The following is a 20,557-nucleotide window of genomic DNA, read 5'->3' on the forward strand; positions in this document are numbered from 1 at the left end:
CAAGGTGGGACCAAGTGAAAGGAGCTGCCTTTGTTCTACTGCAAACCACCCTGGGGCCTGGGAAGCCAGGACCTTTTCCCCCGGTATGACCAGTTCTTCTGTGGAGGGAAAAAAGAGGCATCTGGCCTTCTCGAGCAAAGCCGGGTGCCTGTGCCCTCACTTCAGTCACAGTTCCTGGGCCAGGATGGCAGCAAGGGAGCAGGGCCCGCGCACTCTGGCACACACACAGCAGCATCGGAGACACAGACGCCAGACCCACAGCATAGATTTACTGTGAACACACATCATCACAACACAGCGTGGAGATCTTTGGGCACAGCTTCACAAAAACACAGATCCTAGCTACAGACGAACACGCAGACTTGTCCATAAATACAGGAGGCGCAGGAGGCACAGCCCTGGCCTGCACTCAGGATGCGGCAGGGACACCCGTGTCAATCTCGCCCTCAGGCTTGTGCTCACAAGTCATTTACATAAATATGTATTAAATACTTTTCATTTCATATATAATAAAGATTTCTCCTTATTGGTTTCTATTAATCCTGATTTGTTCAAATAGCAGTTTCTTTTAATTTCTGTCACCAAGACTTCAGAGCTGTACCCTGCCTGACCCTTGGGGACTAGAAAAAAAAAACCCGTGTGTGTCCTCCCTGCCCACCTCTCTCAGGCTCCTGCCTGCCTGCCCCAGCCCAGCAGGAAAACATCCCGTCCACACCAAAGACGTTTTCTTGCAAGCAGCAGTCTTGAACCCAATGCCCTCTTTGCTCTCCTTCCCACACTCACCCAGAATGCTTTCTGCTTCTCCTCATCTGCCTGCCATGGCCTCTCTGGACCTGGTTTTGGTGTCCAGTGGTGGGAATTGAGAGAGGAAGAACGAAGGAACAGAGAGGAGGTTGGTGGTTGTGATGGATCCGATTGCTTTGGGCCCAGATGACCTTTTTCTGAAGGCTGTGGGCCAGAAAATCTCAAGGGAGTATCTGTCTCCTTTGGACTTACCCCCGTAAAAGCCTTGGCTGTACCAATCCTCTCCCGTCCCAGCGAGCACACAGCCCTTGGGACACCAACGCAGCCCCATGTCCCCACTCCATGGAGGTGCCACACCAGCACCAAGACTGCATTTGTTGTTCAATTCACAAGGCAGATGGGGGACTGTCTCCTGCCAATGGCAAAGAGCTGGCGGGTGGAGCACAGCAGAGTCTCCCACAGCCCAGAGTCCTGTGGCTCGGGACACGCTTGTTCTGTGCTGTGGCCAGCCAGCTGCATGAGGTGCTGGGCGGGAACCTGGGCTGCCTCCAGGCTAGAAGCGCTTGCAGTGTGCTGTCCAGTGAGCCACTAATTCTGCTGATCCTCCTGACACAGTGGCTGCAGCTCCTCTGCACGTTTCTCAGGGGAAAGTGGCTGCACCTGGCACAGGTGACCAGAGGGAAGCTGGCCTGACAGAGCACTGTCCCCCAGCAACTCCTTGCCCATATGCGCGGCGTCCAACCCCTCTCCCAGCAGCTCCTCTTCACAGGGCGCCAGGATCTCCCTGGACAGCCTTGACTGATCCAGGCCGGTCACTCCCCCCGTACACCCCTCCCCTGGCTCCACTCCCTCCCCAGCCAGCCTTATATCAGACCCTGCACCACACTTTGGGTTCCCTCTGTTACTTGACTCTAACATTTGCCCCGCTGATTCTTCATCCAGCTCCACCACGCTCTTTTCCTCTGGGTTAGAGTCCTCCTCCACCAGCTCCTTCTTGCCCAGCTCCAGAGCCCTGCCTGGCTCTGGGCCCTTATCCCAGGTCAGGCTCTCAGGGGCACTCGGCTCCACAACCAACAACCCAGACAGGCCCCCCTCCACATCAAGCCCTCTGCCCAGAGCCCGTCTCTCCTCTTCCTCCGGGGACTGGCTAGTCAGCTGCTCCTCGCTTTTGGGGGGACTGATGGAAAATTTCTCAGTGAAGCTGAAACGAGCACAGTTGTCCACAGAGGTTGGGGAGGATGGGCCTGCACTGGAGACAGTACTGGAGGGGCCACTGCTATCTGCAAAGAGGAAGAAAAATCTTAAACATGTAGCAGGTATTTCCCCAGCCCAAAGCCTGGGCAGACCCAGGCTGTCACAGTCCCACAGTTGTACAACCCATGGGTGAGGGTTGCCTACGTGCCAAGCAACCTGGCCTGTTTCTGGCAGCTCAGCTGATGAAAAGCCAAGCACAAACACCACAGCTACATCTTGTCACACAGTGCTACACTGGCAGACAGCCAAGAGCGGATTCTGTTGTCATTACAGAGCAAAATGTGAAGTGTGATGTTGGGCTCTGAGCTGAAAAGCAGTTTTTCTCATTCCCTCATTATTATGGAACACTCTCAGCTTCAACTTCGCTCCTCTTGGTTCCTGACACACACAGTCCCTGAACGCTGAGCTAGTGATCACTGGAAGAAGAAATACTGCTTCTCCACTGATGCTTATTCTTGTCTTGTATTGTACAATGAGCAAAACTAGAGGACAGATCTAGATTATATCTAATCCAATAAAGGGGGAGGATTAAACAACTGTTTTCGGTCAGATCAGTTCCCTGACCTTGCTGCCTGCACACACACAGAGTACTCCTGGCACAAGGAGGGTACAGCTCTTCCAGCAGCAGCCTTGACTTGTGTTATCAAGGCGCTTGTTGTGCAATCGTTGGCCAACCCTTTCCCCTTTGAGTTCCGGTCAGATCTGCAGAGGGGACTAACAACAGTCGCCATCTCTGCAGAGGCCGTGACAAGTGAGGCCCAGGAGCTGCAGAAAAGCCCGTGAGTGAAGAAGGAAACAATCGTCCGTCCTGTACGGAGCTCTGGGCAAGGCAGGTACACGGCTGTTCAGAAAAGGCAGCATTTCCACGCGCCAACGCTGTGTTGGCCATGTGTCATGGAGAATCACAGAACTTGAGACCAAAATTCATTCAGGCCCTCCATGTCCCGGTGCACAAGGCAGAGGATGTCTGGAGAGACAGCACCCATCCAACAGCAGGTGTCCCCAGGATATACAATAGTACAGAGTCCCTTTTTGCATCTTTCTTTGGAAGTTTTTGTCAGGGCATATGACTACTTTCCCTTTACCTACTTCCCCTTTTTGCTTCTGTTCCTTCAAGGGCAGAGCACAGAAACCCTGAGCACAAATACTTGGCTTCCACCATTTGGCACCCTTTTCTTCCCTCCCTCACCATCACATTCACCCCGATAAGAAGGAGCACACTCACACCAAGGGGGCTTATCCGAACGCTGGCGCAGTGGCAAAGAGGATGATGACAGGATTCGCTGGGACATAAAGGGGTCTCCTGGTATCTGGCTGCCAATCATTGAATCAAACAAAGCTTCAAGAAAAAAAAATACACCGATCAGTAATACTCAGACAGACATAAAGGAATGGCTCGTAGCCCAGCAGCCACGAGCAGGCACTCCAGGAAGAGCTCAAGACCAGTGCAAATTCAGAGCCACGCGTGTCCGTCGGTTCCGGGGAACCTGAGGCTAAGATTTCCCAAGCTGGAGTCTGTATCCATGTTGCTGTACTTATCAGCTACAGAAAGACCTGACCAATTACTTGTCTCTCAAGTACGTGGCCTAGGACGGCTCTGAGCTGGATCCCACAGCTCGCTCCTGGGCTAGAACACCCTGGAACAGGCTTCAGAGACTGCGCTTACTGCCAGTCCTGTCAGGCTGATCTGTCCCGATCACGTAAAAGACCAAAAGTTCTCCTTGCCTCGACTCTGTTCTGGCTTACCTAGAGACAAGCCCACCTCACCAGTACCTGCAGTAGACTGGACATGCGATTCACTGCAGCTCCTGCACACAGCCGTCAGGAACTCGTTGACCTGTCGCAAAGAGAGGGAGTTGTGCAGGGTCTCCAGGGGATAAATGGTGGGAACCATGGAACAGCCTTCAAAACCTGGAAAGAAACCCAATCAGAAAATGAATAGAGCAAACAGCAACCTAAATCCATGCAGGACCACTCATGGCTGAAGGAGCTGGGCAGTCTGGGAATCAAACAACAGGCACACTCAGGCCTAAGGTCACCTCTTCTAGGCCAAGAAAACCACCACTAGGCACTCACATGCAATAACAGACCTGAAAGCAAGCATCCAGGCACACGCAGGAGGAGGGGGAAGAAAAGGAAACGTACCCAGCAGCAGCCACGTTCGCTGCAAAGCCCGTGACCCTTTTGCTAAAATAACATGGTTGTGATGGAGAACTTGGCACAGCGCCCACACTTCACAGAAGCTAAACAGAATTTGAGTGAAGTCAGCAGAATTTCCACAGAAGGACTCCCCGCAGCGGTGACACCTCCGCCCCCTCCCCTCGGCCAGGGAAGCGCACGCTGCCACGGGCGCAGGGAGCGGCAGAACCCCCCTGGCAGCAGAGCCTGCGGTGTCCACCCGACAGGGCTGGGCAACAGTCTGAATTATTTGTCCCCTCAACAAGGCTTCACTGTCAGCAAACCCGGAATTAGCAGAAACAGGTATCTCAACATGTCGCAGAGACTCGCTCAGAGCTAAGCTGCATCACAGCCATTCACAATAAATTCTTTGCTGCTCAAGCCAGCAGAGTATTACAGCAAAGCATCTTCCTCTTCATCCAAGCTTCTTGGCAATGCTCTGTGGAACCAAGCCAGCCTGAAACTGTCAGAGGAGCAAGGAAGACACAAATGAGTCTCTGGGCATATGGGAATGAGGCCTCCTCCTGCTCTACACCTCTTGAGTTTAAGGGCCTCTAAACTTCTTAAGCTTAGGCTTCCCATTCTGAGTCTCTAGCTCCCTCCAAGGAGCTCGAAAAGGCCCTGGGAAGGAATTGGGTTTGTTCCTACAGAGAAGGAAAATTACTCTGAAATGCAAAAAGTACAACAGTTCTTTTTGAAATGCAAGAAGTACAACAGCTCTTGATGCACTACTGTGTCAGGATTGTGGCCGAGCACACTGACAGGCTAAAATTGGTCAAGGTGCAGCTCGAAGGCACCTAGAGAAGGTGAAGGAGAAGACCTAGAGCACCTGGATTATCTGCCAAGTGCAGTCATTGTTCCAGTCACCTCCAGGACAGCCTCTGCTCCAATCCACACACCAAACCCAGTTCTGCAAGAGGCAAAGATCATGAGCCAGCAGATGGTATTTAGAGTGAATCCACACCCAGTATGAGGAGGCTGCAGACCAGATCATCACCAGTTAGCAGTGCCACAACAGCTACTGGAGACAAAGAACCCTCCAGAGAGTCCAGAGAGGTTACTTATGCCACAAAGAGCCTACAAGCATCAATTCAAGACATGAAGGATAACAAATCCTTGGCTAGGAAGGAGGAACATGAAACAGGAAAAATACCATACTCTTCTGTCCCTTGCTAAGAAGTCCTTAGAGTAGAAGCCATGAATAAGGAAGAGTATCTGTTCATTATTTTCTCATAGGCATTCTAGGAGACAGAATTAAAGGAAAAGGGTGAGGGCAAGACTTAATGAACAGCCACGTGGAAATGGCTGTAGACCAGCATAGTATGAGGCTAATGTAATTTCACAACAGAATCTGGTTTAAGAGCGGGCAGTTATTGGGTAAATAACTATTGTATAATAATAGCCAAAGCTATTGGAGTCTCCAAAGAAAAAGGGAAGAAGTTGGAATATAACACAGGGCAAAGCAATGTAGTTACAAGATACACTGGAGGCACTGATGGGGATCCGAGTGCTTGGGCACTCCTCTGACAAAACGAGGAAATGAAAGGTCCAGCGTTGAAGGAAACGCGTGACACTGACAACGCTACAGATGTGAGATGATAGACCTACATCCCGAGGAGCCAACTGCCTGCTCGCACAGCACTGTGTCACTTAGCTGGTCCCAAGCAAGTAGAGAAAGAGGCAAAAGTTTCCCTTCTCATGGTGAAGCACTACTATTTTCAAGGACCCCCCCCCTCATTTGTGTATGGCAGCCCACTTCCCAGCACACCTCCCCTGACCTGCTGGGGAGAGGCCAGCAACGGCAGGTTCACAGCAGAGCCAAGGCAGAAGTTACCGTGCAGACCGTAACCCTTACGGGTATCACAGCGAAGGCTCTGACCACTGCTGCATCACACACATCTAAGCAGAGAACCGACATCTTTAGGAAGGGGCAACAAAAATAAAGCATGAGTGCGAACCACAGGAACCTTTCCAGCCTGAGAGCCACCCTGAGCTGAGCGCTTGGCTGCTGATGCTGCTTCCCGGAACTCTTTTCCTGGGGCCTGCAGCGCAGGAGTCTGTGACATGGACAATGGCACAAGAAATTAGACAGAATTCCATTCATTTTGTACCAAAGTCAAACAGCAACTCACAGAGGAACACGTTTCATTTTCCATTTCATTCAGGTTTGACTACACGAGCTGCATTAGGGATGCAGAGGCCCATCTGCTTCCGCCAGTGCTAGGCCTGCCCCGCAGGGAGAGGCACGTGGCCGGGGTCTGCAGACCAGAGTAGCTAAAAATGAATCCCAAAGTCAACTGCAATCTCCTCGGGGCAAGGAGTACAGCGTGGTTATGTCTCTGAAATTTTGTTCAGTAAAACAGGAAGAAACCATCTGTCAAAGAAAACAAGGTTTGGTTATAGGAAAAACCTCAAGATAGAGAAGGCAGAGTAGTCTGTGAGTATGTGTTATTCAGATGTTTGAGGAGACTGTGTGTGACATGGGGGAGCAGCTATGAGGGAATCCCCACTCTGAATCAATAATGCAGCAGCATCCTGACACATCAGAGAGAACAGTACTGCCTGAAGAGCCATTCTGCAGGTGAGAGCAGCAGAGGAACAATCCAGCTAGAGGATTACAAGTCCTGCTTTGACTCTCCCAGGCACGCTGATGCCAAAGCTGAAGGTCCACTCACATTATAGCTGAGTTAACTATGATCCAAGTTTGAGCTCTTCTCCCTGGAGCTTCACGCTCGTGGCACGTGCATACCTTACTGCACACTGCCAGAGAGGCCTCTGAGCGTAATCATGGTTTGTGAAGAAGTCTTCCAGATGTTCAAGGAGGCAGTGACTCTCCCCTTAGAGCAGGACTGTTTCAGAGCTGCCTAGCACCAACAGATAACACTTCCTAAGAGTATTAAGAAGGTGATTTGAGTATAAGGACCCTTTTGCAGAGATCATCTAGCACACTATACCACATAAAGCAAATGGAGACCTGCACCTGTCTCACATGGTCCATGTAAAACAGAGAATCCCAGATTTCTAGAAGGCTCCAGCAGCAGTAAGAACAGACACAACTCTTGTGAACAGCTACCTCTTAGCAGATGACCTCAAAGAAAGAGTCAGGAAGTGCCACATTTTTACCTGGCCTACACAATGAAGAATTACAAAACAGCCAACACCTACTTTGTGATTTCATGGCTTGAACACCAAGCAAATATATTAGAGTCTCTGAGCGAACCCTATATGCTGTGTTACCCTACTGCTCTTTCACTTCAGATGTAACGATTTCATCCATTTAGCTGTATTTCCTTCAGTCACCCTGAGGTCTGGAAGAAAATTCAACTAAAGGTGTAAGCAGCAGAACTAAAACAAGCAGATTTTTACACTGGAAAAAGGGAAGAACAAGGGAGAAAACAAGACCTTGAATTCATTTGCATCTTCTTGACTACTGCAGGAGATGCCTCAGTCTAAACCCTCAAGAGGAAATAAATACCATTTCATTAAGGGGAAACATCTAATTTGAATCAAGGTAACACAAAGTTTCCCAAAGTCTATGTATGCACCAGAGAGACAAGAAGAAAACTTACTGTGTAATATGAGTTGGGAAAGTTGACTTTCTATGGAACACATGCCGCCCCCGGAATGAAATCAGTGTTGGTGTGATTATCCCTCAGAGCTGGTAATTCAACAGATCACCGGGGAGCCAGCAGACTTCCTGGCTAGCAGGCGTGACAAAGAAGCAGTCTTCAGGGAGTCCAAATGGCATGTTCCTCAGTTTTACCAAGATTGAGCTGAGGTCCCAAATACAGCAAGCTTCTCTCCTAGCAGAGTGGGCTTGTTAAAGAGAGAACGTACTTGCTGCTGCAGCAGGCTGGCAAGTAGAATACAGCCAAGAGACAAAGGCAGAGGCCAAGGAAGACTCAGGTGAGAAGCCCTTCTGGTCCAAAGCCATCCTTTTGTGTATTATATTTCTGCCTGAGAGTTCTGAACATTACTACACACAATTTGATTAGCAGAAGTTGCTAAGTTACTACCCAGCTCTCCAGTTGTGAGCTCGACACTGGAGTGGAGAGGGTGCCTGTTCCTTTCTAAGGGAGATCCTGAAACAACAGGCAGACCAGCGGCACCTGGTATGTCCCCAGAAGGTCTGTATGCCAGAGGTCTGCATGCCAGCTCTTCTGGAGTAAAGAACCACTTGCTCGGTCTCAGCACAGATTCCGAAGGGCAGGGGAGAAAGCAGCCTCAGCAAGCTCCTCTCTAACATGCTTGGTCAGTGCAGCTTTGTTTTGCTGGGACAACTCCAATACGCCCCGTGTACAGTTGTGCGTACGTATATATGCATAAATGGTACGTACACGAACTGGGATTCTTGCTACCCAGCCCTTCTCAGTTGAAGCTTGCACAGTCAGCCTGAAGGTCCATCCTAGCTCAGCCCCCCTCTGCCCACAGTGCCAGCAGCAGCTGCAAATGAAGAGGCACCAGACTAGAGGGCACGCAGTGACCCTTCCCCCAGGCAGTCCCCCAAACCCCAGTGACCTGCGGCTCACAACTGCTCCGAGCCTGACGTGTCTCTTCCATATTCTCTAGTCTTCCCCTGAACTCAGTTAAGCTCCAAACACCCCCATGTACCATGGTGAGGAGTTTCTCTACAGGGAAAAAAATCACTTCTGTCGGAAGCTGCCTCTACTCACTCCATCAGAAACCTCCCAGCTCCTGTACCAGGACCGGCACTGCACTGCAGATCCCCACCACCCCTCTCCAGGCCACTCTGACCACTGTCACAAACATCTTTCCCAGACTGCAAATTTATGCCTTTTCCACATCATCCCAAGTGGTGATGGTCAGATCAGAGCCCACCATTTTACAGATGAATGTGGGGCTGTTTCCCCTTGTCATTTAAATTTATTTACACTGAACATCACTTGCTGTTTTACTGCCCACTCATTATCACAGGGCCATTCTGTTTCTTCACAGCTGACCTTTGGTTTCAGTACCACTGTAATTCATTACCAACAAGAACTTACTGCACGCTCCTCTTTTTCCCAGCTATGACCACACAGATAAGCACAGGTTCCCACAGAGATTGCTTCAGGGCTCCAGCGCTGACCTTTCCAGCTATGGATGCCAACTGCATACTTTTAACTCCCTGATTCTATCTTTTATTTCATGTTTTCTTTGTGTGGATAGAAGTACAGTTGAAAGCCAAGAAAGAGAAGATAGGAGTATGTAGTGTAGTTTTCACAAGTGGGGGAAGTTGGGCCGTCAGCTACAGAGACTGGAGAACCTGTGCTGAGAACCACCCCAGCAGGAATCCCAAACATGCTAATTAACTGTGGGCTTGATGACAGACTGAGAAAACAGCAAGAACGAACTCACTGATTGCAGAGATCTGATTTCCACCCAGGAAGGCTGCTACGCTGAGGTACATAACTCGCACATTCGGCTGCATTAGGGCAGGCTGCACAACCAGCACGGTGCTGCAGCGTGCGGCGTATCGCTGCCCAAAGCACTGAGCTCATTTCCTCTCCCTACCAGAGCTCACAGGAGATGGCTGCGATCTGCAGCAGGGGAAGCTCAGCTTTGGCTTTGGAGCAGTCTGCTGTGTTCCAGCATCTCCTCCCTTGGAGCAATTTTGCTCCTCTTTAGTATTTGTTGCTAGGAGACCAAGGATTGTCCTAATTATATATGAAAAGAAACTGCGTCTCCAAATTGCCTACTTGACAGAAAGGACCATATCAAGAGAAAACAGACTGTGTAAGAAAAATTCTCATTTTTCCAGGCTCTGAAAACACTTGATCCTTCACTACATGAAAAGCTATACTGCCTCTGCCCCTTCCACCTATGGGTCTGAGTGAAACAGGAGGTCCATGCATCATCACGCCATACAGCTCAGCAAGCCACATGCACCCAGCAGGTTTTGTGGTGCAAGGTAAACGCTAACAGCCAGCCCCAGCTAGCTGCCCCTCTCAGAGAAGAGCCTTTCCACTTGTCTCAGAAGCACTGAGACCTCAACGCATCAGACCTCCCGTCTGTGCCAGAGGCTGAAAAACACCAGAGAAACAGTAGCAAGCTTTGATCTATAACATCTGGACTCAATGCTGAAATCACCTACCTCTTCCCAGAGACATGACACGCTGCAAAGGTCCTAACGGGCAGAACAGATGCCATGCAACGCAGCCACACAGAAGCTCAGTTTCAACCCTATCTTAACTTGGTCCCTCTAGAAACAACACAATCCCACAAGCACTCACTTCCCCAGAATTTCCACAGCAAGTTCACTCTGCACGTGACCAGCTGCAGCGCCTCCTTAATCTTCTTTCTCCCCTACTCTTCCTACTCACTTGGGTTCCTCCATTAATAAGGGGACACCTCACGGCACCCCGCTGAGACCTGCACAGGGGTGTTGTGTCAGCAGGGCATCGCGCCGGTGGAGCTCAGCATCCAGCCTGAAGGAAGCTTAAGGGCTTACCCTGGCTAAAGGAAGGAGGCAACGAACGATTGCCAGAGATGGAAAGAGCGCAGTTACAGCCACACCAAGAGCACCGGCTCCGTGTGGAAAAGCGACTGCCTAAGGCTCCAAAACCACCGGGTGCAACAGCCCACACAGCTTGCTGCAGCAGCAGCCCAGAGATTTAAGGGATGCGGCGAGGGAAATGCTTTCCTTTTCTAGAAGCAAAGCATACTTTGCATTCTCAAGCAGACAGTGGTCCCTGCTCAGCCCCAAGAGCACGGGACCAAGGCAGCTGCAGCGTGCAGTACCGTAAAGACACTCCAAGTCATCCTGCCCTGAGATCAGCCAGCTCCTGAAGAGGCGCAGGTGGTAGGAGCACTGCTGGAGGTGATGGGCTAGAGCGGCATCCAGGGAGATGTTCCGGCTCGTGGCATAGTCAGAGGAAAAACGGCGCAGCAACTGGGCAACGTGGTGGTGCTCAAACGCATCTGGAGGAAAGGGGCCACAGAGAGTGAGAGGAGAGGGGCAGGTGCAGCTGGGGCAGAGAAACGGCAGAGATGCGGGGATGGAGCAGCCAGCACTGGGGCCTTGGGCTGGGAAAGGCCCACAGCACACACTGAAGCCCAACCCCCCGCAGCAAGCAGCTCAGGAACACCCTTAGATCTACGTGCCCCCAGCCCCACTGCAGCAGGCCAGCCTCCCGCCCAGCCCAGCCTTTGCCAAACTTTGCAGCTGCAGGACAGGGGCAGCCCCCGAGCAGTGAGGTTTGATCTTTGCCAGTCAAAGTCTGACAAGCGAATAAATTTTAGGACACGTTCCAAGATCAATACAGCTCAGGTTTGGCTAGGTAAGAAGGTCAGGCCCACACTCGCCCTCCCCCAGCTGAGACAAGAAACCCAGACCGCCAGCAGAGCTTTCAAGTCCTGCATCCACACGCAGCCAGCCACCTCAGCACATGGAAGAGAGCAAACGGCCCAGCATCAAACCCCCGGAGGCTGTGACAGGGACACCGGGGACAGCAGGGTTTGACTGAGAGCGTAGTGCGGAAGAACAGAGCGGGCACAGAAGCACTGACCTTCCCTCTCTAGACTCAGAACAGCCCTGTGGAATCCTCTGTGATATCCCTGCATGACAGACGAGATACCAGCATGCAGGCATGTCTTCTCCTCCACGTACACAGCCTCAGGACTCACGTCACGCTCCCAAGACTCACGAGACCAGGGCATGAACCATCTGGCCTGACGCTGAGTTTGGCCACTGCTCTGGTTCACCCATCCCATTTCACCACACAGAGGCAGCTCTTCAGAAACAAAATCCAGATTCAGAGCTGTGAATAGCTTTGGCATCCTGAGGCGAGTGATTCAGGTGACTAAATGTCCTTCCTGCTAAAACCAGTGCCAAGCCTAGACCACATATGCCTGACTTCAAGCACACACCTGCTGGACCTCTGCCTTTGTTTTCTTGATTAAGGAGCACTTTGCCATCAGATATATTCACCTGATGCCCAGTTTCACTTCACTGTATTTAGGGTGGGGGCAGTTGCTTTACAGCGTGGCTTAGGAAAGTCTGGTGCTTGGTTCAAGTTTTGCTGGCAAGATAGAACAACACATCCTGCTGACATACACCACGTGAGCTCAGATGGCATCCAGACATACAAACAAATTGAGCAGTTGGCCGCTCCGGGAAAAACAAAACCAAGCGAACACAGAAAATAGGTTCCCTTCAGTTATTTGAAAGGATAAAGCCACATTTAGCTGCCCCTTCCCCTTTCATATTTCCCAAAACTTTGGTCTTCATAACAGTCTTCTGAACTTCTTTTATCTTCCAGATCATGCAGAGCAGAATATCTTCATATTTACTAAGCAACAAGATTGCAGAAGCAGCCTTGATCACATAAGACAGAAATGCTTAACCTGTTATCTACAACAAAGCAGTGACCTGCTTTGGTTCCAGCTTGTCTCAACAGCAGGAGCCATGAGGTACGAGTTGTGCTGTGAAACAAACCTTTTCAAAAGTTTCTGTGCAAGACTTGGATAATAAACACTAGTTCAAGGCATCTGCTACGACAGAGCTCGTGGTCTTTGACCTCAGAAGACTCACAGTCCGGGTTAGTAGTGACACGAAGCAGATAGTGAGTCAACAGCAGCACTGTCGGGCGTCCTTTACCCAGCCACGAGCACGGCAGGAGCGGAGCAGGTTACGCCACCACGGTGGTGCTGGTCCCCTCCTGCCTCAGGAGGGTGCAGGCCCAGGCCAGCACCGTCCGACAGCAGACAAGCGAGAGCTCTGGAGAGACACCGCTCCCAGGACAATGTTGGCAGGAAAGGAGAGCCTGCTCCCCGAACACCACTGTGCTTGGAGTAACCAAGGGACACCCCAAGAGAGACACCTGCAAACAGGGGGCCGTGAGGTCACCAGCGCTCCCGAGGACTGTGCTGAGAAACACCACGCGCAGAAGGAATGCTGGAGCACCTCCTCCTCTCCCACCACAGACTGCGCTCTTCCAGGTGACACAGGCGCAGCCTGGGGCTATCCTTGCTTTGGTCCTGCAAATCTACATTGTAGAAACTGAGGACCTAAGCTGCAGATGCTCTTAGGATAAGGATTGGATATCCCCCCCACCCCCAGTCCAACAGTACTGTCCCCCTGGCCCCCACCCCCCCAAAAGGGAGCGTGAAAGAAGGCCTTAATGTCAGCAGTGGAGTTAAAGGCTGCTTTAGGAGTCCATCCACAGAGCCACTGCTCTCATCGTTCACCTGGGACACAAATGCCTCGGGGACAGCAGAGGAACCACTGAGCAGTAACAGAGGATGAATGAACACGTCAGTCACAATGAGACAATGGGGGAAGGTGAAGCATGTTTGGACACCAGATACACAGACAAAAAAAACCACAAGAAGGCTGAGAGGAGAATATGTGCAGAGAGAACTGAATGTGAGCATGGGGTTAGAAGTGTGAGGGAACGTCAAATCAAGGAAGCAAACGTACCATTAGTCGGATGCTTTGCAAACGACACAGAAAATCGTTTTACGGCTGGCATAGACAAGAGCTCTGAGGAAATAAAAACAGATCATCTCAGTTAACAGCCTGCTTCTAAGGATTCCCCGACCTTCTTATGCTTGCAACTACCCTTTCAGGTTCACCTTCTCAGGACCCCCATAACATGCTCCCATCGGCACTGCTGTAGCACCCCGGGCACGCTCTGCCTGCGGGTCTGGCTGAACCTCCTGGCTCCCTCGCGCTCTGCCAGCTCCCGCTTCCCTTGCGCTGCCCTGCCAGGGTCTCCCCTGACACTACCAAGGCCTCAGCCACGCGCTCTCAGTCACAGACAGCGTCTCACACCTCCCCACCACACTTCCAGCCACCCTGAGAGCAACCCAGGCTCAGTCCAGTGTGAGATGCGGCCAAACCGAGCTCACAGCCACAGCAGCACGCGGCAGCACCACGGGAGGACAGTGCTGAGGGTTCACCTCCACCCAAGGAAAGGGACCACCCTTCTGCAGAGGAACTGAAGAGCTCTGGCACAGCTGAGTGCAGCTCAAAACATCCTCTTAGTGCAAGCTAAACAGAGCTATTTATGAGTTTAAACATAAATCAAATAATTAGGGAACAAACAGAAGACCCATGAAGACATGCCTCTACAGTTCTGGTGCTCAAAGCATGTCAGTGCAGGAGGCTTTGGGATACACCTGCCAGAGCAGTCCTCGGGCTTCTCCTGGCCATGTCCCAGGACAGGCCAAGCTCTCCCACAGAAATCACACATCGGAAAGACAGTGCAAGGACAGATTCTATGCATCTAATGGGGTGCAAACAGATGAGCTTTAAAAGACACAGATTAGTCTCCATACACACCAAAAAAGAAAAAAAAAAAGGCTGAAAACTTCAGTTTATTCCCATTCTGGAAATTCCTCAGCTATCATGGGAAAGAATGGCCTATATCAGACCATCTGTATGTAGGATTTGATGTGAGACTCCAGCCAATCATACCCTTTGCTGCTATTTAGGAACTTTTAGAAAAAATTAGAAAATGCTTTTATTTCTCTTTTACATTTCACGTGTCTGTTCTACCTAGGCAATAGGGTCTGCACCCCCATTCCTCTCCAAGGTTAGGAGACACACGTATCAATTCATGCTCCACACTCCCATTGCGCTTCTCTAGCTACATCCACTGACTCAGCCAAATTATATATTTAAACCAACTCTCAAACTTGCTGCAGTTTCCTTCACCAGCACAACAGCCCTAAAAATTATTTTTCTTTCTCCAAGTTCAGCAAATAGAGCACAACAATCTTCCCCACACATGCAATCCCTTAGAAGTGTCCAAGTTCTGGAGCTGCAGTCACCCCACCCCACACCTCTCCCTTGCCTTTACAGCACCTGAATTTAAACAGCACTGCAACTTCGCTTACTGGATCCCTGGCTGCCGGCGAGCCAACTTCAAATCACAACCACCAACGGACCTTCCCTCAACCTGAGGCTGGGACACAATGTTCCACTGAAGAGTTCCTTAGCCCTGTTCCAGCCCCAAGCAAAAAAGACTTCAGAAATACGGGCCATTTTAACTTCACTTGAGCAAGTCTTTGATGAAGTGCCATAAGCCATGCACCACACCTTGAAGCATCACAGCCATGAAAAAAGAGTTCATGCAAATACGTGCTCCAGAATCTGAAGGTTTTTAAACATTATGAGCCTGATGACTGTGAAAAAGGCCTTGATACAAACATACTCCAAGAGTCTGCTGTAGCTGCTGTGTAACCTACTGTATTTAGCTCCAGGGATGTTTGGTTTAAATGCCATTGTTCAGCATTTCATTGGTGCTCACTTAGGCAGGAACATGCAGATCAAGGGCTTATTTCACATTCCAAACCACCTCCCCCAGAAGCTAAACACCCTTCTGCCTCCTACTTGCTTCCCCAAGCCCCCCGCTTCTTCCTCACAATTGCTCCTATTGCAGCAAGGCGCTGGTAACACAGGGTGCCATAGCACACCAAGGAACATGAAAAAAGAAGTGCAACATCAAGATGAGTAATTCTGGGCCATGTTAGTCACACACTAGGTTAAATCTGCCTTTTAAGTACTTGAGGGTACAACTGCATCTCAGCACGCAGAGACCTGGTCACTGAATTTAGGCTAAAGCAGCAGGACTCTGCTCTGGACCCTGAACACGAGCAGCCAGCCGCAGGCACGCTCCTGCTGCACAGCCCGCCGAGACAGGCTGCACAGCACCAGCACTGAGCAGAATCTGTTCTGTCCCCAGCTGGGTACAGAGCAAGCAGCCTTTGATGCTTCTCCCTGAGAATCAGTGCTGCCTTGGATTCACGCTGCTTGCAGAGTTATGGGAGAAAAGCAGCCAGAGCCTTGCTGGCCTTTTCAGCGGCTCTCCTGGTATTCACACCCCGGTCTTGTGCCAAACACCACTTATTCTGGGACCTGAGTAGCCAGCACTTGCCCAGACAGCAGGGTCTAAAATCCTCCCAGTTCACGCCCCCCCCACCTCTATCTCTCAGCCTGTTGTGTGCCAGGGAGCCCCCTGAAGAGGTGAGAAGCAACGGACTTCTCTTACATGCAGAAAGTCAATATATGTAATGGTCTCAATACAACGGCATTCATGGGGCTCCAACAGGTCTGAGAACCGGATAGCATCTTTCCACCCTGATTTGCTAAGCCATCTTCATTACCTCAAAACTGGACAAAAATCCAAACGAACGAACCTTCTGTTTTCCCCAAAGGCCCCAAATTACTGCCCTAATCATCTCCCCACCTTGTACTCCACCAGGGCTAGTGTTCGTTATGACCCTGACAAGAAAGGCACTCAGGCTCTGTAAAGTACTGATTAAAATGCCACTTGTTAGAACTGACACAAAAAGGAAAAAGAGAGGACGGATAATCTTACATCCATTCAGATGCTGGGAAGCCCGAGTTGTGCAACATTAGGTGGATTTCCAACTAGGGCACGGCACGCTGTGCAGATCTACCCACGGAGCGGTCTGTCCAGCGCTGCTCAGCTCAGCGGTTCATCAGCACTGACAGAGCCTGAGCGCCTTTACCAGGATCACAACACACACTCACACTGTGCATTACACCCCTCCAGCTCCTCCAGGACATCTGTCTTTCCCTGTGCTCAAATTTCCTTGAAAGTAGCAACACACTCTCTGCTCTTCAAGGGGTAACACACCAGTAGTACCTGCAGGTTAACCTGCAGCCAGCAACACCCCCTCACCCACATGCAGTGGGCAACATTTATACTAATGACCCAAATACACTTTATCAGACTGTCTTACTGAACTTTAAGGCAGTTTCCACAGAACTGCACAATAATTAGACTTCCCAGTCCTTCTGCAGTATTTCATCTAAGTATCCCACTTACCTCAAGCATTCCAGGCATATTACACTTGCTTTCTGACAGCTACCTCGGACGCTTCTGTGTGCCTAGCCTTGCTCTAGTACCCATTTATCCACCCCCAAGCTCGTCATTCTGCCTTTGGGATGGCTCCATCTGCCGTAGGGTGAGGATTACTGTCTCCACAAAAGCTTTGTTTAGCATCAGCAAGATCACCAAAGTAAACAAGATGATGTGATGTGCTGGATTTCCATACCAGGACAAGCCTATTTAATATCTAGACCAATAAATCCTCCTCTACAACAGCAAGTAGTATTAAAATGGCAGACCAGACCCCAGGAATACCATACATGAGCGTGAAACTCCTTGCACAATGTCAGCTCCTGTCTTGTCCTAGCAAGGATCACAATTTCTTGTGATATGATAAAATGCATTACTGCAGATGCGGCGAAAATACACATTCACCTGTCATTCCTCTTAGCAGTCTCAGTCTGTGCCTCAGCAGCATCCTGAGACACCAAAGTCCACAAATTAAGCACCTGCTGCACGGGGAACACACATACCGTCTTTGTATGTCAGGCTGCTGGCAAACTTTTTGCCATGGCTGCGTGCGTAGTCCTGGAGGTTGGGGGCACTGGAGGAGCCTCCCAGCACAGTGGTGCTAAACAGGCCGGTGCATTGTGACCCTGGAAAGGCATGGAAGGTGTTAGTATTATATCTCCACTGCATGCAACTACAGAAAAGCAGGGTTAGTCAAAGAATGAGGAATGAACTGGCCACTTCGCAGGCAATCTCAGGAAAAAAAAAATATGCTGGGGAGCATAGGGAGGCAGTATTCCCCATTCCAAATTCAGTAGTGTCAAATGCACAACAGGTAGCCCAAAACTCAGCACAAGGAAAATTCCTAACTCCATCCAGGGGTCTATTTCCATTTGGCTTTCTTGCCCTGACCTAGGAGAAACACCTTGACACCCTCCAGTCAGCAAACCTACATACTCATGTCAGGAAAGGCAGGATGTCAGATCACTGATGAACATGTCACAGGGCTTCGTTTCTCTGCTCTTCTGCCCTTTCTCTTTGGAAAGCTCCTTTTTCTATAGGACATCGAGAAGAAAGGACTGCCTGATCCGTTGATCAGCAAATGCAGATTAATCACTCTGTCGAGCAGGAAGGAAAGCCATGTGCCCAGAGAGCTTTCTTTCACAAGCTGCTGCCCAGGTGATATTTCACGTCCACTTGGTCATGTTCTGCTATCCAGAGCAGGTCCGATCGTTCCACGAACTGCCCTTGCAAAGCACCAGATGCACACACAGCACGGAACTTTGCTCACCCTACAGCGAGGGACACAGCATGCGGGATGGGCTCATGCACAGGAGGGCAACCTAATACCGTTGGCTTTGGCAGCTGCTGGTGTTTGCTTCTCCAAGGAACACTGATCTGTAGAGTGACTTGACTTTTTGTGATATTTAGGGAACATCAGGCATTTGAAACAGGATTCTTTTGACTGAGGAAAGCAATTGTGAGTTAGACAAAACCTTATTATGGGTCAGACAAAGCCACTGATTGGCTATAAATTCTCTGCTACACTGTCTTGATGCTGCATTCTGTACTGAGAATACCAACTGCTAAGAACAAGTTACTCCCATACACAAAAGGCTTCCAAAAACAAGCAGGTTGATCTTGTTCCTCCTTGTCTGCCAAGGCAAAAAACCTGACAAACTGTCTATTACTATTAACTGGAACAGTGCAGCTGTTACTACTGTTAAAAAGATCCTGCCTATATTGCAAGCAGCTCTCAATTCTAAAATACAGCATCATAGCATGCTTTAAGTTGGGAGGAAGCTCTGGAGGCCTCTTTCCCAACGCCCCAGCAGGGCCAACTTGGATCAGCTTGCTACGGTTTGTCCAGTCAAGTTCTGAATACCTCCAAGAAAGGAGATTCCACAACCTCTCTGCATGCCTGTTCCAGTATCTGGCACATCATGGTGAAAAACTTGTTCCTCCGAGCTAACTGGGATTTCCCATGCTGCTGGTTCTTGTCCTATCACCATGTGCCTTGAAGGACAGTCTGTCATCTCCGTAACCTCCCAATTTAGGTGGCTGAACAGCATTAAGGTCTCTGCTCCCCACAGCTTCCGATCTGAACAAGCCCTGCTCTCTCAGCTTCTCCTCCAAGGTCGTGTGCCCCAGCCCCTATCCACCTCCACTGACCCTTCATGGGCTGATACCCGCTACACCCGCACCCTTCCTGCGCCACGGAGCCCAGGACAGGACAGCAGCACTTCAGGGGAGTCTCGCAGAGGGAAATAGAGGGGAGGAACCAAATCCCTCAGCTGTACTTCTGCCAATCCAGCAGAGCATGCCGTTGGCCCTCCTTGGTAGCTACTGCCACCGCTGCCTCATGTCCACTTGTTGCTCTTCAGAACCCCAGCTCCTTCTCTGCAAAGCTCCTTTTTAGGCAGAACTTCTTTGGCGAAAACACAGATCCTGAGTTTTGAGCTATTCACATGTAAGCTCAGTCTAAGCTGACAATACCTGCTCCTGAGAACAGTGAGGGGTGACCGAAAGTGTTCTCGTGTGCACTGAGCTGCAGCTGTTCCACCCCCGGGACACTGCTGGTGGCTTTCCACAGGACAGATCAGCACACACGTGTCCTTGGACAAACCAGCAAAGAACTCTTGCCTGCAGGGTGACTGATACATAAGTCTTAGAAAATTTCCTCCTAATGATTTAAACTGAACCTCAGTGCTGGCTCAGCATGAATTGGAATCTGTCAGAATGCAAACAAAATTTTGTCAAGCAGCAGCCAGGATGATGCTCCTAATCGTCCTTCCATGGCTTAAAAACAAACAAACAAACAAAACCCAGACTCATTTAGTGGCAGATAAAAATGGAACAGATTTTTGTGACTTTCTATCTTGAGCAATCTCGTGCTACTAATCAGTATGCTTAGGATACCCCAGCGTTTCTGCCATCCTACAGTACAGAGGCATTTTGTTAACACCCTTAAGCCAGAAGAGAATTTACAAAGACGACTCTACAGACAACAGCAATTGTCTACGTGAGCTCTAGGAGACCACAGTAGCCAAACACACACACACACATGCATCCTAAAGAACATAATGGTGTACTAGCCATTTGGATTTAAGATCTAGCAACATGTGCTAGAAATTACTGTATGTGCTGGATTTTTTTTGTGTATTTAATTTTCAGATGCACATTGAATGTTTTAGATGTTTAAAAAATGGACATCCCCGATTTCCCTATGGGAGGCTGGGCACAAAGCTTCATGCCCCCCGGCAATACACCACCTCTATTACTCAAACAGCAAGGAGTGGTTTTACCCCATTCTGAAGTGTTCTTGCAAGCAAAGAAAGGCACTGACACTTCCCTAGGCTTCTCGAGCTAGCAGCATACACGCTGTTGCAGACAATCCTCAATAACGCACTTGCTCCTGCCCAGGAAAATGCGGCATACTCCAAAGCACCACTTTACATAGACAAAGCAAGCTGCAGCCTGTCCCTTTTGCAAACAGACATTTCAAGGCATTTTTTAAATTACAGTAAAGACACAATTATGGCAGCAGGGTTATTATAGGAGCTGTGTCC

At 50.0% G+C, this 20,557-nt stretch overlaps 1 protein-coding gene across 10 annotated transcripts in view; it reads right to left on the reverse strand.

The window, feature by feature from the left end:
- Positions 1-254: 254 nt before the first annotated feature.
- PPIP5K1 (diphosphoinositol pentakisphosphate kinase 1) overlaps positions 255-20,557 on the reverse strand; it is a 50,098-nt gene continuing 29,795 nt past the window's right edge. For 5 of the 10 annotated variants that reach the window (XM_074880815.1, XM_074880812.1, XM_074880813.1 and 2 more), the window contains 6 exons: positions 17,513-17,635; positions 13,598-13,660; positions 10,918-11,097; positions 3,772-3,909; positions 3,224-3,337; positions 255-2,024 (listed from right to left, as the gene is read on the reverse strand). In XM_074880815.1, coding sequence (XP_074736916.1) covers positions 1,333-2,024; positions 3,224-3,337; positions 3,772-3,909; positions 10,918-11,097; positions 13,598-13,660; positions 17,513-17,635 — 1,310 coding nt within the window. In that variant the 3' untranslated portion in view covers positions 255-1,332. The remainder of the gene's footprint in view (positions 2,025-3,223; positions 3,338-3,771; positions 3,910-10,917; positions 11,098-13,597; positions 13,661-17,512; positions 17,636-20,557) is intronic. The other 5 variants (XM_074880816.1, XM_074880817.1, XM_074880821.1 and 2 more) reach the window with 5 other exon arrangements.

Source organism: Strix uralensis, chromosome 11, assembly GCF_047716275.1.
Source record: "Strix uralensis isolate ZFMK-TIS-50842 chromosome 11, bStrUra1, whole genome shotgun sequence".
In the NCBI taxonomy this organism is placed as follows: Eukaryota; Metazoa; Chordata; class Aves; order Strigiformes; family Strigidae; genus Strix; species Strix uralensis.